The following is a 16,870-nucleotide window of genomic DNA, read 5'->3' on the forward strand; positions in this document are numbered from 1 at the left end:
TTTTTTGAACACAAAACATCAAAACTGGTGACTAAGCTGCCGGTGTCGGAGGTTCTGTGTCAGACCTTCAGCATTGGCATCTGCTACTGAACCGCCAGCACAGGTTGTTGGACAAGTTGTCTAGCCAATCAGACTAGTGACCCAACGACTAGACGGGGAAGAGTCACGTAAAGGTAAAACATTTTACAATATTTTACGAAAGGATTTTATGAGCAACATAAAATATTTTCAGATTTGACCAAATTTTACAGTGAAACAAAAATGAAACAAACTGAGTGAAACACAGATAGAAAAGAGACTATTGAAATGTAATTATATGCTACAATCAATTGATGCAATACCCTCCTACAAATAGTTAAAAGTTATGCCACGGTATCCAAACGAAACTATTGTGGGAGAAATAGGTATGCTCACTCAGTATTGGAAATACAAGGAATCAAATTTGCATTGGGAAACCAATAAGATAAAATACTAAACAACATAAAAGTAAAACTACAAGAAAAAATAATTAGATCTTCCAATCCTAAGAATACCAACGGTCTCAGAAAGTTAAAAACAATGTGATATAGAGCATGAGAAAATTTTTGCTCACCAGGATGTCAAATTAAAGCTGAAACAGACGAATAAGGCCTTGAGCTGAAAGGAGAAGCAATAATTCAACTTTAAGGTACTAAAATTTCATATAGATTCCTATTATGATTTTATTTACAAAAAAATGCATCCAAATCTCTCGCTCTAACTACCAAGTGTCAATTGAGTTCTCAAATCATGATTAACTAGCCATTAAGAAACAAGAAGGCCTCTCTTATAATTGGGTCCATTAAAGAATGAGGCACATCTCTCACTCTATTTTTCAATTCTCTCCTGTCAATGACCATTGGCAACTTAGCAATTCTAAGATCAACTCAAGTAACATATCCATAATGATAGAAACATAGACAGGAAGTATGGAAGAGAAACTAGAGACATTATTAAAATTTCATAGTTCTTGGAAACTTGGACAACAGAAACTAGAAGAGTAGCTCAAATGTTGTCAAGACAAAAAAGAATCAGAAACTTTGAGCAGACCATCTGAATTCCTTTTAATCCTTCTTTTCACTCCCGTTTTTCTTTGAAGCTGATGCCTGAGAATATAAAAACGTCCCCAAAATCGCAATGGCTGATCCAAGTGCATTAAGAGGTCTAACCGGATTCCTAAACACCAAAATAGTAGATATAATCACCACCACCCTCTTCATTGTATTTCCAACAGAGAATGTCAAAGGGCTAATCTCATCAAGTGCTTGGTAAGACGATTGGTTATAGAGATGGTAAAACACCCCAGATAGCAACACCCAAATATACAATGTGGATGGTTTGCCTACAGCTTGAATAGCTTTGTGATACCCTTGAATCCATTGAGACCCTTCAACAAAGATTGCCACAGGAAATAGATACAGCAATGAAATAATACTTATCCAACCATACAAATTCAACCCATTAACCTCCTTGAAACTTTGCAAACTGCGTTTTGAGTAAATGTTCCTCAATACAAAGCCAACATTGCTAATCAAAGCACCCCACAAGCCTTGGAAATTGAAAGACACTTCAGTAACAGCAGCTAATGAGCAACCAAGGACAATAGGAAGAATTGAAAGCCAGACCTGTAAAGGGTATGTATCCCCAAGGAAGGAAGAGAACACAACAGAGAAGACAGGCTCCGAGGATTTGATGACATGAGTGAAAGAAACAGCAACCTTTGAGAATGAAACACAGGCTGAGATGTGGCCTATGGTGTGGAACAATGCAGGTCCAAGTAATGCAATGATGAATGGCTTTGAAATCTTTGGGCAAGGTTGGAGCTTTAAAGACCAGAGAATGAACATCCAAATAGACCCAACAAAGAGCTGAAAAGAAGCAAGGAGCCATGGGAATGGGAAGAGATTTAGTACTTTTTTGTTGTATATGTTGAAGACAATGTTCTGGAAGTACCAAAAACCAAACACAATTGCAAGCTGGAGGGTATTGGACTTGGACTTGGACTTGGTGTTGGGTTCTGGAACAGAACTTTCAGCTTCAGGATTGGCTTCTGGATCTGTTGCTGCTCTGGAGATACGGGATATGGGTTTTGGTGAGAACCCAGGTGTGAACGCATAAACTGTGCTCAAATGGCTGAACTTGGAGCTTGAATCATGGACCTGTGAGGTGTGAGTTGAAGAAAGGCCAAGTGGGTAGCCATGGAATTTGGAAAAGGTGGAGACTTTGGTGGGAAGAGCAGATAGGTGGTGTAGAGCTCTGTTGTTGAGAAGTGAAGAAGCATTTATGGAGTATTGATGGTTGGATTTGGAGAAAGTGACAGTGGAGGTGGAGGATGGGTTATTAATGAGATTCGAAGTAACCATTTGTTGTAGCTTTGGTTGAGAGAGAGAAAGAGAGAGACAGAGATTCTGCAAGTAAAAGCAAGAATCTGAAGATTGAGGACGAAATTTTTCAGTGGTTAAGGACGCTTTAGAATTTCAATTAAGGTATCGTTTGGATATTGCTCCGGATATTTTTTCCCCCACTTTTTGTTTTGAAGTGCCGTTTTCAAATAGACTCGTTCGTGTGTGGTACCAGCAAGGAAAAAATTATTTGGGTGAATTCCGGCCGCTAATGGCAATTAAATCTAAGATTTAATGCTAGCGGCTACCCTTAAGAGAATATTAACAATTTATTTAGAGAAAATTTTTATAGGAAGAGAAAAAAGAATAATACTAGAGATATAAACTGTTTTATAAAAATTTTTACAAACTGTTAATGTGATGAGTAATTATTAGTAAAAAAAATATATATATATATTTGTAGGGACACAAAATCTTCAACGGCCCAACGACGATGTTGGGCTTGCACGCGGAAGATCCCTCACAATAGTATTTGTAGAGAGTGGGCTTGAAAGGCCAGCGTTGGATCACAGGGGGACGTTTCGAGCCGGACTTTAGGTGAGCCGATATGAGAAAAAGCTTTGGGCTGGATATTCGGGCCCATCAATCTTGTACCTAGGAGGGTTTGTCTCCTCGGATCATGTCCGAGGAGCGATGGTGTTGTCCTCGGTTACCCGTCGGTAGATTCTTAGGTGTTGTCCGGCGTATATTCTCCAGGCATTCTCTTTCATCAAGTCTTTTTTAGAAGCTGGATGGGAGACCCCCTTCTTTATTAGTTTACCTTTCCTTTTATACTAGCCTACGTTTGTTGTCCCTCGTCCGCGTGTAGGGTCGATCTTTCCAGGACAGATATTTGTCCCATCAATCTAATCCCAAAATTACTGTAGATGATCCATAAAGCCTAAGATCCCGGCTCTGTTAGGGGCAGTGTCATGTCAGGGAAGGGTATTAAAGACAACTTCCCCAGGATATTTTCTGATCTTTCTAGCTTACTCATGTTCCATTCCTATCCCTGAGATTTTGGGCCTGCCGAGGACGAAGCCGTCCTCGGCTATGCCTTCGGGCTATTTTTATGCTTCCTAGTTTCGAGCTCGGGCCCCGGCCTCCTTCAGTTTAAGACCGGTGGGCTTCCCATAAGCGTGTGGGCCGGACCCGTAAATTATTGGACCCCACATTAGCCCCTCAAAATCCTGCTGTCCAACATCATGGTAGGACAGGTGGATTTTGATGATGTCAAGCCCTTATTGCCGCTCACTTTCTTCGGATCTTAATCAACACTGGTGACTCTTTCTCTCCCTAAGGAACGCAACGGTCTACGAGCCGTTTTTCCTGGATTTGCGCACGTTGCCGTTATGCCGCGTGGTTATTTGCAGCGTGTCTTTAATGTCTTCCCATTTACGAGGCTTCCCAGATGCAACGGTTACTGATGGCGTGGGAGAACGAAACGGCGCGTTATACTCTGGATTTCCCTGAGGATCTGAATGTGTCACATTCCCTCTTCTTCATTCCCTATATAAAGAGAGAAGACAGAGGATGATTCTCTCATATCTGAATCCCTCACGTTCTTCTCAGAATCCATTTCCTCCATCCGGTTCCTCCCTACTCAATAATACTTCTCTCATAGTAATCCACCATGAACAAACGTTTCCTTTCCCAGAAATGCCATGTCCTGACAAAACTTGAGATGGCTCGGTCAGGGCAAGGATGGCGGAGGCTTAAGATTTGCCTCCCCATTCTTTTAGCCAAAATCCGAAGCAGGGATTCGTCACACCCCATTTCTGGTGTGACTGAGTCGAGAACTTCCCTTGTCATCTCCATCCGCTCTCTCATGAGCATACCTAATATGGCTCCCCTTCTCCCTCTTTTGCTCCTTTTATTTTCTTTTCATTGCTTCCCTCTTCTTCTCCTCCTTCCCGCTCATGTCCTCCATCTTCTTTTTCCCTTGCATTCTTCAGCAACAAGAGCTTGCTGAAGTGCTTCCATGTGTTCCAATTCTTCTTCCTTGTCCTTCATTATTTTTGTATAAGGATCTTCTCCTGATATGAGCAGTACTGAGGCATAGATTTCAGAAAGACTTTGAAGGCGAATTCAGAAGACACCTGATGGTTTACTTATGTTACGGATGTTGTTACTGTTTTAGCAGTTCATTTTTTGTATAGGCTCGTTTAAGCCCTCCCTTATACGTTGTAACAATTTTTCATATTAATAAAAGTTATTGTTATTCTATCTCGTATGTCTTGTTTATATATTTTAACAAATGTGAAAGCGCTGCTCGGCATAATAGTATAGCATTTCAATCGATAATAAATAAGGTCAAAGTAATCGTTGATAAAAAGATGCCACGATGACTTTAACAAAATTATTATTCAACATAGCAATCCGACCAGTGAGGAATGAGACTTATCTTAAAATTAGCCGTGATGGGTATTAGCTGCTTCAATAAGATGTAAGAAGTATCTGTCCGAGGACGTGTTACCCGCCGGATGAATGGCCTCTTTAGGTTGACGATCATTAGGTTGTTCTGCCATTTTCATGATACGCGAGACTTAACCCTTTCCAGTATTTAAGCCGAGAAATTTCTTCATTCGGGCAGTTGATTTCCAAAGCAGCCTGAGTCCGAGGACTTTGCAAAACCTGGGTTTTGTTCGAGACTTATGCGTTTTATCTTATGTACTTGACTTTTTCCCTTTAGGCTTGAATCCGAGGACCATGCAAGGCTTAGGTTCTGTCCGGGACCAATGCCTGCATTAGTACTTGGTTTTCCCTTTCAGCTTGAGTCCGAGGACCATGCAAGCCTTAGGTTCTGTCCGAGACCCATGTCTGCATCAGTACTTGGTTTTCCCTTTTAGCTTGAGTCCGAGGACCATGCAAGCCTTAGGTTCTGTCCAAGACCGACGTCTGCATCAGTACTTGGTTTTCCCTTTTAGCTTGAGTCCGAGGACCATGCAAGCCTTAGGTTCTGTCCGAGACCAACGTCTGCATCAGTACTTGGTTTTCCCTTTTAGCTTGAGTCCGAGGACCATGCAAGCCTTAGGTTCTGTCCAAGACCGACGTCTGCATCAGTACTTGGTTTTCCCTTTTAGCTTGAGTCCGAGGATCATGCAAGCCTTAGGTTCTGTCCGAGACCAACGTCTGCATCAGTACTTGGTTTTCCCTTTCATTAAGCATTTCCCGAGGTGCCGAACAGGGTGTCCCTGGGCCTTTATGCAAAACGGGCCTGGGTCGCGAATTCAATGAACCCGCGGATCAAGAGATATTTCTGCAACCTCTGGCCATGCAGTACTTCTCTGACGCCCCAAAGATCGAGGCGCGCCTTTACGAGGCTCCTTCAGTCTTTTGGCTGCAGTTGACGTTGGAAGTTGAGCCAAGACCACTTTGTCTGCAGCGCTCCTTGGGACGCCGCGTGAGTTGACTGTCACTATCTTGTTTTTTCAAATAAATAGGAGGGAGAGAGGGTTGCTTTATATATATACCCAGCCTTTTAGTTTTCTCCCATACCACGCTTCCCATACCTGGAGCTCTCCTTTCTTGGCATAACATGTCGAAAGTGAGGGTCGGGAAGAAAGAACTTCCTCCGCCGCAGGGGCGCCGTGTCTTCATGAGGCTTATAACAGTAAGGTATGGGCACAGGAAGCACAAGTTCAGGAGGGTACTCCATCTCCACCGAGGGGGAAAGGAATCTTTCCCTCTTTTAGTCAAAATCCGAAGCAGGTTCTGTCCATGCCAGAGTTTTGGTGCGGCAGAAGAAGGGTTTTCCTCCATCAGCACCTCTGCTTTGCGGTAGGCGTATATTTAGAGAAAGCCCCACCACCTCCAACTCCCTACACCTTTTCTTCAACGGTGTCAGGTTCAAGTTGGGTCTTTTGAGCTGCCTGAGTTATGGGCAGGTAAGGGTGCGGGGGAAGAATAAGGTCTCGGAGCTGTAGCCAACCTTTCCTCCGACATACCTCCTCGGCTTTCTCCAGCTTTCTTGTATTTTTCTTTTTCCCGATTATGTAGTAAGCTTTGACGTAGGCTGATTCCAGCTTTTCGTTTGTACACTGTACTATTTCTTCATCGCAATAAAAATGAAAATTGATTTACATGTTTTAAGCGTTGGTCTAATGGGCAACACCACTTTGTGAACGAATGTGCTCTATGTATGTGTTGCTTTGAAAATATTTGTGATAAAGCTACTTTGAAGCATAATCTGATCAACCCTCGTCTGTCAGTACTATCAGGCATTATATCGATAACTTGTAATAAATCAAACTTAAGAAACTAACCGGGATATTAGTTGGGTATTCTGTGACAAGCGCGTGAATATCGTCCAAGGCTGATGATTTATAAATATTCCATGCGAGCGATCGACTGGGAGTTAGGGGACTCCGATGGCGCTTTTGCGTACTTGGTTTCCCCATAGGCTTGAGTCCGAGGACCATGCAATGCCTTGGTTCTGTCCAAAACTTGTATGCTTCTTTCTAAGTAGTTGGTTTCCCCAGAGGCTTGGGTCCGAGGATCATGCAAGGCCTTGGTTCTGTCCAAAACTCGTATGCTTCTGTTTAAGTAGTTGGTTTCCCCAGAGGCTTGGGTCCGAGGACCATGCAAGGCCTTGGTTCTGTCCAAAACTTGTATGCTTCTGTTTAAGTAGTTGGTTTCCCCAGAGGCTTGGGTCCGAGGACCATGCAAGGCCTTGGTTCTGTCCAAAACTTGTATGCTTCTGTTTAAGTAGTTGGTTTCCCTAGAGGCTTGGGTCCGAGGACCATGCAAGGCCTTGGTTCTGTCCAAAACTCGTATGCTTCTGTTTAAGTAGTTGGTTTCCCCAGAGGCTTGGGTCCGAGGACCATGCAAGGCCTTGGTTCTGTCCAAAACTTGTATGCTTCTGTTTAAGTAGTTGGTTTCCCCAGAGGCTTGGGTCCGAGGACCATGCAAGGCCTTGGTTCTGTCCAAAACTCGTATGCTTCTGTTTAAGTAGTTGGTTTCCCTAGAGGCTTGGGTCCGAGGACCATGCAAGGCCTTGGTTCTGTCCAAAACTTGTATGCTTCTGTTTAAGTAGTTGGTTTCCCCAGAGGCTTGGGTCCGAGGACCATGCAAGGCCTTGGTTCTATCCATTACTTGTAAGATTTCTTTTTTGTACTTGGTTTCCCCATAGGCTTGGGTCCGAGGACCATGCAAGGCCTTGGTTCTGTCCATTACTTGTAAGATTTCTTTTTTGTACTTGGTTTCCCCATAGGCTTGGGTCCGAGGACCATGCAAGGCCTTGGTTCTGTCCATTACTTGTAAGATTTCTTTTTTGTACTTGGTTTCCCCATAGGCTTGGGTCCGAGGACCATGCAAGGCCTTGGTTCTGTCCATTACTTGTAAGATTTCTTTTTTGTACTTGGTTTCCCCATAGGCTTGGGTCCGAGGACCATGCAAGGCCTTGGTTCTGTCCATTACTTGTAAGATTTCTTTTTTGTACTTGGTTTCCCCATAGGCTTGGGTCCGAGGACCATGCAAGGCCTTGGTTCTATCCAAAACTCGTATGCTTCTGTTTAAGTAGTTGGTTTCCCTAGAGGCTTGGGTCCGAGGACCATGCAAGGCCTTGGTTCTGTCCAAAACTCGTATGCTTCTGTTTAAGTAGTTGGTTTCCCCAGAGGCTTGGGTCCGAGGACCATGCAAGGCCTTGGTTCTGTCCAAAACTCGTATGCTTCTGTTTAAGTAGTTGGTTTCCCCAGAGGCTTGGGTCCGAGGACCATGCAAGGCCTTGGTTCTGTCCATTACTTGTAAGATTTCTTTTTTGTACTTGGTTTCCCCATAGGCTTAGGTCCGAGGACCATGCAAGGCCTTGGTTCTGTCCATTACTTGTAAGATTTCTTTTTTGTACTTGGTTTCCCCATAGGCTTGGGTCCGAGGACCATGCAAGGCCTTGGTTCTGTCCATTACTTGTAAGATTTCTTTTTTGTACTTGGTTTTCCCATAGGCTTGGGTCCGAGGACCATGCAAGGCCTTGGTTCTGTCCATTACTTGTAAGATTTCTTTTTTGTACTTGGTTTCCCCATAGGCTTGGGTCCGAGAACCATGCAAGGCCTTGGTTCTGTCCATTACTTGTAAGATTTCTTTTTTGTACTTGGTTTCCCCATAGGCTTGGGTCCAAGGACCATGCAAGGCCTTGGTTCTGTCCATTACTTGTAAGATTTCTTTTTTGTACTTGGTTTCCCCATAGGCTTGGGTCCGAGGACCATGCAAGGCCTTGGTTCTGTCCATTACTTGTAAGATTTCTTTTTTGTACTTGGTTTTCCCATAGGCTTGGGTCCGAGGACCATGCAAGGCCTTGGTTCTGTCCATTACTTGTAAGATTTCTTTTTTGTACTTGGTTTCCCCATAGGCTTGGGTCCGAGGACCATGCAAGGCCTTGGTTCTGTCCATTACTTGTAAGATTTCTTTTTTGTACTTGGTTTCCCCATAGGCTTGGGTCCGAGGACCATGCAAGGCCTTGGTTCTGTCCATTACTTGTAAGATTTCTTTTTTGTACTTGGTTTTCCCATAGGCTTGGGTCCGAGGACCATGCAAGGCCTTGGTTCTGTCCATTACTTGTAAGATTTCTTTTTTGTACTTGGTTTCCCCATAGGCTTGGGTCCGAGGACCATGCAAGGCCTTGGTTCTGTCCATTACTTGTAAGATTTCTTTTTTGTACTTGGTTTCCCCATAGGCTTGGGTCCGAGGACCATGCAAGGCCTTGGTTCTGTCCATTACTTGTAAGATTTCTTTTTTGTACTTGGTTTCCCCATAGGCTTGGGTCCGAGGACCATGCAAGGCCTTGGTTCTGTCCATTACTTGTTGGAGATCAGCCCCTAGACCATGGCGGGGGGGGATTTGGCCTGAAGCCGGAAGCCGCTAGAGCTGTCCGCGCTGTTGACACTACAGGGCGTAGCCCCTAGCAAAAATTCGAGTCGGAGCAACGACGGCATGTCGCCGGAGATGGAGGGAATTCCATAAACCTCAGCTGGCTAGAGAGTTGACTCAAACACCTCCTACGCCAACGCGCAAGCCTTTCCCACAGACGGCGCCAATTGTAGGGACACAAAATCTTCAACGGCCCAGCGACGATGTTGGGCTTGCACGCGGAAGATCCCTCACAATAGTATTTGTAGAGAGTGGGCTTGAAAGGCCAGCGTTGGATCACAGGGGGACGTTTCGAGCCGGACTTTAGGTGAGCCGATATGAGAAAAAGCTTTGGGCTGGATATTCGGGCCCATCAATCTTGTACCTAGGAAGGTTTGTCTCCTCGGATCATGTCCGAGGAGCGATGGTGTTGTCCTCGGTTACCCGTCGGTAGATTCTTAGGTGTTGTCCGGCGTATATTCTCCAGGCATTCTCTTTCATCAAGTCTTTTTTAGAAGCTGGATGGGAGACCCCCTTCTTTATTAGTTTACCTTTCCTTTTATACTAGCCTACGTTTGTTGTCCCTCGTCCACGTGTAGGGTCGATCTTTCCAGGACAGATATTTGTCCCATCAATCTAATCCCAAAATTACTGTAGATGATCCATAAAGTCTAAAATCCCGGCTCTGTTAGGGGCAGTGTCATGTCAGGGAAGGGTATTAAAGACAACTTCCCCAGGATATTTTCTGATCTTTCTAGCTTACTCATGTTTCATTCCTATCCCTGAGATTTTGGGCCTGCCGAGGACGAAGCCGTCCTCGGCTATGCCTTCGGGCTATTTTTATGCTTCCTAGTTTCGAGCTCGGGCCCCGGCCTCCTTCAGTTTAAGACCGGTGGGCTTCCCATAAGCGTGTGGGCCGGACCCGTAAATTATTGGACCCCACAATATTAATAGTAAGTTTAAATGAAAACTAATAAAAAGTTTGTCACATCAATATTTTGTAAAAATATTGTAAAATAATTTGTGGACATAGCATTACTCAAGAAAAAAACAATTAATTTTTTGACAGCTTTTTTTTATTTCTCTTAAAAGTGGTGTCAAAAACTTTCCTAAAATGAATTGTTAACTATTGCCTTAAGGGCACTTATTACCATGACCCTTTTTAAAATTGACTAATTTGGTCTATAAAGTCAACTTAATCCCTAAAATAGTTGAGAAAAATTACTAATTGACCTAACCGTTTTTAGGTCTAAGTTAGCTTTAAAGAACAAATTTGTAAGTTTTGAAAAAAATTTAAACTTAGTTTTCATTAGCTCAATTCTCATAATATGTGAATGGAGTTTACCCAAACTATTTTTCCATTGCATTATTGTTAAAATATTGTAGTTATAAAAATTGTACACTTTCTTCCAAAGTAGCAAATATTAATCACATTTTTTTCTTACAATGTATATTTTATAAAAGTTAACCTCCCTCTTCTTTTAAGACATGCCAAAAGTCCAATGTTTTAAACAAATAAAGTATCCTAAAAAAACAAATAAGTAAGCAAATATGTATATCTATATAAAACAAAAAATCTATATAAAATAAATAGATGTACTCTTTCTCTCTCTCTGGCTCCACCCCCCTCCCCCAAAAATTTTTCTTGGCAATTTGTTTTGCCAAACTATTCTCTTTGAAACTTATATAAAAAATATAATCTTGTTTGAACTCCGTTTGGGAGTTCATAAGGAAATGGAATTGAATTGAATGCATTTAAGTAAGGGAAATGAATGGAAAAGAATGGAATGGAATGAAATTAAGTAACCCTGATTGGATGTTTTAAAATAAAGGAACGGAAATGAATGAAAATGAATGAAATATAAGTAATCTTGCTTGGGAGCAACATAGAGGGAATGAAATAAAATCATTTTATGACAATATTACTATTAGACCCCTATTTTAAAATAAAGAATTGAATATATAGGGGTATTTTTGGAGTTTTAGTAAAAAAATTATTAAATCTAATTTCATTCCCTCTCATTCCACCCAATTTTGAGGGGAATAAAAATTTGAGGTTTTAAAGGAATAGAGAGGAATGAGTGTTCCCTCCTACTCATTCCATTCCCTCACACTTAAACTCCCAAACAAAGGAATGAGATTTCTATTCTCTCCATTAAAACTCCCAAACAAGAGAATGGAAGAATATTCTAAAATGATTCTTTTCATTCATTTCCATTCCATTCCATTCCCTCCTCCCAAACAAGATCTTAGGGAGAGTTGAGTTTTAAGTGAAACTTAACTCTTTTTTTTTTTTTTAATACAAAGTAGAATTTTTACTCTAACATAATCTAAGTGTATATGTGTATGAAACTCTCTTCTGAAAACTTAAAACCCCGACCCTTGCCCCCCACATCCCATAAGCACTTATACTTGTGGAGTGATCACTACACTAAGGGTGCGCGATGGTAGGTGAAACTTAACTCTTAAAGGTTGAGTTCCATGTCACATTTATTGACGTGGCCTTTTTGAAATTTGATCCACTTGAATAGTTGATGCTTTGCTTAAAATTTACTTGAACCTCATCGAGTTTCGCTTAAATTTTATGCACACACTAATTTAGAGCCATAATGGATGTGCCTTAGGAAAATTTTAAAATGATCATCATAAGTCCAAAGTATAGGAGGACAATTAGAAGCAATAATATTGAAGATTTGTTGCTCAATAAAATGCACAATTTTACCATAAAGAGATCAAGTAAAAGGCAAGTTGTATGTCTGATGCTTAATAGATTGTCCATAAAATACAATTAGTAAAAGAAAGTTGAAAAAAAAGAAAAAAAAAAAAAAAAAAAAAACAAACGAATGAAACGTTATATCGATAGACATGGGGGTTAGACATGGAGGAGAGAAAAAATGTGGGTTAAATTGCCTTTGAAGAAATTTGAGAGGAAGGGGGTTAGTCAACTGGAGTTCGCAAAATAAGATAAAGAAGAGAACTTAAACACACACACACACACACAAATTTGAGGTTGGTGGAGGTGGGAGAGAGAATTTGATGTAGGAGAGAGAAATTTGATACCATATTAAATTACCTATTGTTGAGGTCAAAAAAATCATGACACCCAGGCCCAAGGAAATAACACAATGGGCCAACCTCATGACAAGTAATCATAAAAGGGATGAATTCACCACAAAGAAAAAGGATGGTAAGCCTAAAATTTTTGAAGCCCAAAAATCCACGGAAGGAAAAGGCTTAGCTTGCCAAGATCAGGGAATCGAGGAGGGTCCAACAGAAAGAGCTAGGCCAGGATGCCCAAGGGCTGCCAAAGGTTCAGGATCCCTGGGACGCACAGCACAGTTGAGGTAAAATGGAGACAACTCGGAAGAGGTACCAAAAAGCACAAGGAATGAAGGACAAACATATCCTTCTCAAGCACCCAGTGATATAGTAAGGAGTCAGGAGGTAGGAAGTAACCATTCGTGAACAAAAGGGGGCGGTACTTCAGGGAATGCAGAACGAAGAACTATAAAGGGAAGTGGCTGAAAAAACATTCAACCCAGCAGGAAAGGATTCCGACTACTTGGGAAAAATGACAAGAAAAGGGACAGTTAAAAGTTGAAAAAGGTAAAGAACCAAAAGCTGAGGTCAGCTACCTAAGGGCACCTGGGTATGGAAAGTCAGCAAGGGACTTTTAACGAGACAGCACCAAAAGGAGAAAACTATGAGGAATAAGGAAAGGATTAGCCCTCTGAGTGATTGGCACAGCACGAGCTCTGGTGCCTAGGGGAGTAAAAGAGAGAAGTTAGTGGTACTCCGAAACCTTACCATGACATTATAAAAGGGGAAGGCAACTAGCGTTAAAGGAGCAATCAGGCAGTAATAAACCATCACAGAATCACTGAGAAAACCCTGTCAAAACTTAGAGAAAGTAGAAAAAAGAGAGAGATACTCCCCGGTATCCCAACACAGCCACTATAGAACATACTTGGATTCAAAGAGATTCAAACTTTGCAAGTCTTGGAGGTTTGAATAGCCATCCAAATCTGTGATTTTTGAGCTTATTTGGACCTTGTAACACATCTTAGTGAGCACATTGTAATCCATAATTAAGAAAATAAATCAAATATTTCATATTGACTTGAGGATCCCTAACAGTCTTTGTGTTCTTTTTTTTTTTCTTTTTTTCCTTGTTACATCATTTTTTCCTTTTGCTCCTTGTTGTTCAATATATATATATTCTTACTTGCTAGTATATACGTGTTGTAGGATCCTTGCCCTGTGCACCACTTGGTTCGTAAACAGCCCATTAGCTGCGGTGAACCAAGCCCAGTCCACCAAACCACAAGTATTGCCTAGAATCCTTGGGCATAGGAGCTAAAAAAAAAAAAGGCACCCACTCACCTATTATCCCAAGAAATTAAAGTTTTTAGGTAATGGTAAATTTAATTATTTAACCATAATTCTAACAAAATATTATTATATTGTATCTTTCCTATAGAAAAATAATAATTATACCATTGGACACTCGTTATTTTGTTTTCCTCTCATATCTAGACACTTTTAATTTTGATGAGAGAATTAAAGTTCACTTATTTCTTACGTTTTGCTTTTTAGATTTTGGTCATGAGTTCTCTTATAAACTGAAGAGAAGCATTGGTAGTCATCGGTCTTCTTTGAACCTAGGTTTAGTAAGACTAGTCCTTCATTGACCGACATGTGACCACATATAAAAAAAGCTCCAATAATAGTAAAAGACAACTTTCACATTGAATAATCTAATGTTGTGTATTTAATCATAGTTTCTAACTTTGATAACACTTTGATGGGACAAGCTAGTATAAATTAAACTTAATAAACTCAATCAATAGTGACAATAAAAACTAAAAATAATGAATCAAGTATCAAGAGAATAACAAATAAACAATACCTAACATTTATTTGAAAATGAAATATTAATAGTGTAAACTATAAAGGGAAAACCATGACATAAATTAGGGTTGCTCATGGGTTGGTTTGGGTCAATTTTGGACTCAACCCAAAATTGACTCGCTTATGTTGGGTGGTAGAAGGAGAGACTTGCTGTTAACCGCCAATAACCATGGGTCGAGTTGGATTGAGCTCAAGTGGACAATGGTTGGATTCGTTTGGTGTTTTCGGGTATGAAGAAGAAGAACAAATCTAGAGACAGAGAGATCAAACCCAAATAACACAAACCAAAACAATACACAAACATAATCCAAATAGCACAAACAAGACCACAAATCTCAGATCTATGAGCATGATAGAGAAAGAGGTGAGAATACAAATCAAACTTATGAGATATACACACACACACACACACACAACATTCAATTTACAGTGATGGAGATGAGTTGGCGAGTGGCAACACTGTGATGTAACCACAAGGATGGTATAACGACAAATCTAAAGACCTAAGGCTCGCAACCTAAGGATTAGTGAAGACCCAAGATCTGACAAACGACTAATAAGTAAGGAACTATAGCTTAAAAAGGTTGAAAAAGCCCAACTTGGAACTTGTTTTTTGATGGGTTGGGTCCATCTGTTTTCAAACCCCCTAACTCACCATCTGAATTGATTTTGTCGGTTGTTTTCACTAGCAACCTGCAGTTGACTAGACAACCACACAAATCAGATAGTTTTGGGTCAGATAGCATTGGATTGTGTAGTTAGGTAATGTAAATATAATCAATCCATTATAGTAAGGAGAATTTTACGGTATACACTTTTTCCCTACATATCAAGTCCAAAACTTGAGTTTACAACAAATAGATAAGGTGTGGTGGGCCTTTTGTGTTGTTGGGCTTTGATCTCTCTTGCTATACCATGGCCCGTGATTCTGAGGTAGGAGAGTTGGGATTGGCCTAAGTGAAACACACCATAAGCCAGCTTGTACACAAGTTGGGCCATCCTAGTATAGACACGCCTTGGCAGGAGTCTTAAATGTACAGTGTGCTCATGGCAGGAATAACTGTCATAGATATTACAGTAGGAAACACAATACAGCAAGATAACTAAAACATTTTACAAATAACACTGACGCCTAAATTACACAACAAAGGAATATAACAAGGTCGTGACAGAATAATACAATCACGAATAATAAGATTACAGCAAATAATTCAGTATTAAGATAATGAGTTAATCATTCATCAACCAAAAAGTAAAACTCGTCTGCCAAAGAAATGAGTTTAGCTTTTCAGCAAACACAAGTCCAATAAAGGCAGTTGATTTCCAATGTGGGTAACCTCAGAGAAGGCTTTTGCCATAGAGATTACAGATTTTGGAAAAAGGACCTAATTGCTTAAACTCTAATTTTTAACTTCTTAAAGAGTGGGTTGGTCAAGAGGGAGAAAAATGGATAGCCTATTAATGCATGCCCCTATTCCTATCACTAATGCTTTTCTCTGATTTCTGTATTTTTCTTTTCTTTCTTTTTCTTCCTTGTTCTGTCTCTATTTCTTGCCATGGTTGTTCTCCTCTTTCACTGTTCACAACTATTTCCTTTTTTACTGTTTGCCATGACAGGATTTATCATTTTACCTCTCAATCACTTTTGGCTCATTGTGGGCGTCCTTCTAAGACTGCTCATTAGCCTATCGGTTGCCCAACCACTACCATTACATTGTATTGGCTGTGCCATGTCTCATTCCCAAACAAAAATGGCTTGTTTTGTCTCTTACCTCTCTTTGTTCTCACTAATCTCATCTGGATAAGGGTTAAACCTCTCTCTCACCTACCTCTATTGCATGCATCTAGTGATTCTAGCTCATACTTAATTCTTTTGGGTGAGATGCCATTCTAGCAGGACATTTCTTCCTAGAGAAGTTTGAGCAAGAACCCCAAAATAGACTCCCTCTTTCTCTTCACTGCCAGACCACACCCTCTCATACCCTTCCCATGTATTGGCTGGATACGAGTAGGTGGTGCGTGGGCCTTGTGTGTATACTCCACTTCCGTTTGAATCTATTACTTTTCTGGCCTTCATGCCGTTCCTATTGCCTCTGTGTTTGTTTGATTATGCTGTACGTTCTAGTAGGTGTTTAACTCTTGCGGCGTGAAAGACATATGGGCCTTTGGGTTCATGTTTTTTGCCTTCCATCTCTTCTTTGGATTGGGTATTGCTCGGGTGAAGGCCTTCTCCCTCCTGCCTAGCCCACTTCTTTCCTATGTCCTTGGGCCTTTTGGCTAGGGATCTTGCCATGCCACTGCATTGTTCCTGTTATATCATTACCTTTCTTTTATTTCCTTATTACCCGTGGGCTTTCGGGTTGATGCTCTTGCCAGTCTACTTTCCACATTTTTACCTGTTTTGGGTTTTACTGGCCAACATTCTTGTTGTGCTAGCTTACTTTCCACATCCTTACCTATTTTGGGCTTTATTGGCCAACATTCCTACTGTGCCAGCCTATTTCCCATATCCTTACCTCTTTTGAGCTTTATTGGCCAACATTGCTACTGTGCCAACCCCCTTCATTCCTCGTGCTTCCTCGACCCATTTGCTTTTTTTTTTTAACATCTTTTACTCCCATAGGCTTTTGCTAAATTCTTTGAACTTCCTCGACCCAATTATCACATCTTTACCTCTTATTACTTTTTGGGCTTATTGGCTTTTAAGCCAACCCAAT

The 16,870-nt window shown here is 41.1% G+C and overlaps 1 protein-coding gene across 1 annotated transcript; it reads right to left on the reverse strand.

The window, feature by feature from the left end:
* Window positions 1–948: 948 nt before the first annotated feature.
* LOC126721723 (xylulose 5-phosphate/phosphate translocator, chloroplastic) lies at window positions 949–2,511 on the reverse strand. Its single transcript, XM_050424786.1, has one exon. It carries the CDS (start codon window positions 2,379–2,381, stop codon window positions 1,083–1,085), a length of 1,299 nt encoding a protein of 432 aa, XP_050280743.1. The 5' UTR covers window positions 2,382–2,511; the 3' UTR covers window positions 949–1,082.
* Between the last annotated feature and the right edge of the window lie 14,359 nt (window positions 2,512–16,870).

The sequence above is a fragment of the Quercus robur genome, chromosome 4, assembly GCF_932294415.1.
Source record: "Quercus robur chromosome 4, dhQueRobu3.1, whole genome shotgun sequence".
Lineage (NCBI taxonomy): Eukaryota > Viridiplantae > Streptophyta > Magnoliopsida > Fagales > Fagaceae > Quercus > Quercus robur.

Bases quoted from the DNA above. Each gene is read 5' to 3' on its own strand.
- LOC126721723 (XM_050424786.1), bottom strand. From the start codon at position 2,381: ATGGTTACTTCGAATCTCATTAATAACCCATCCTCCACCTCCACTGTC.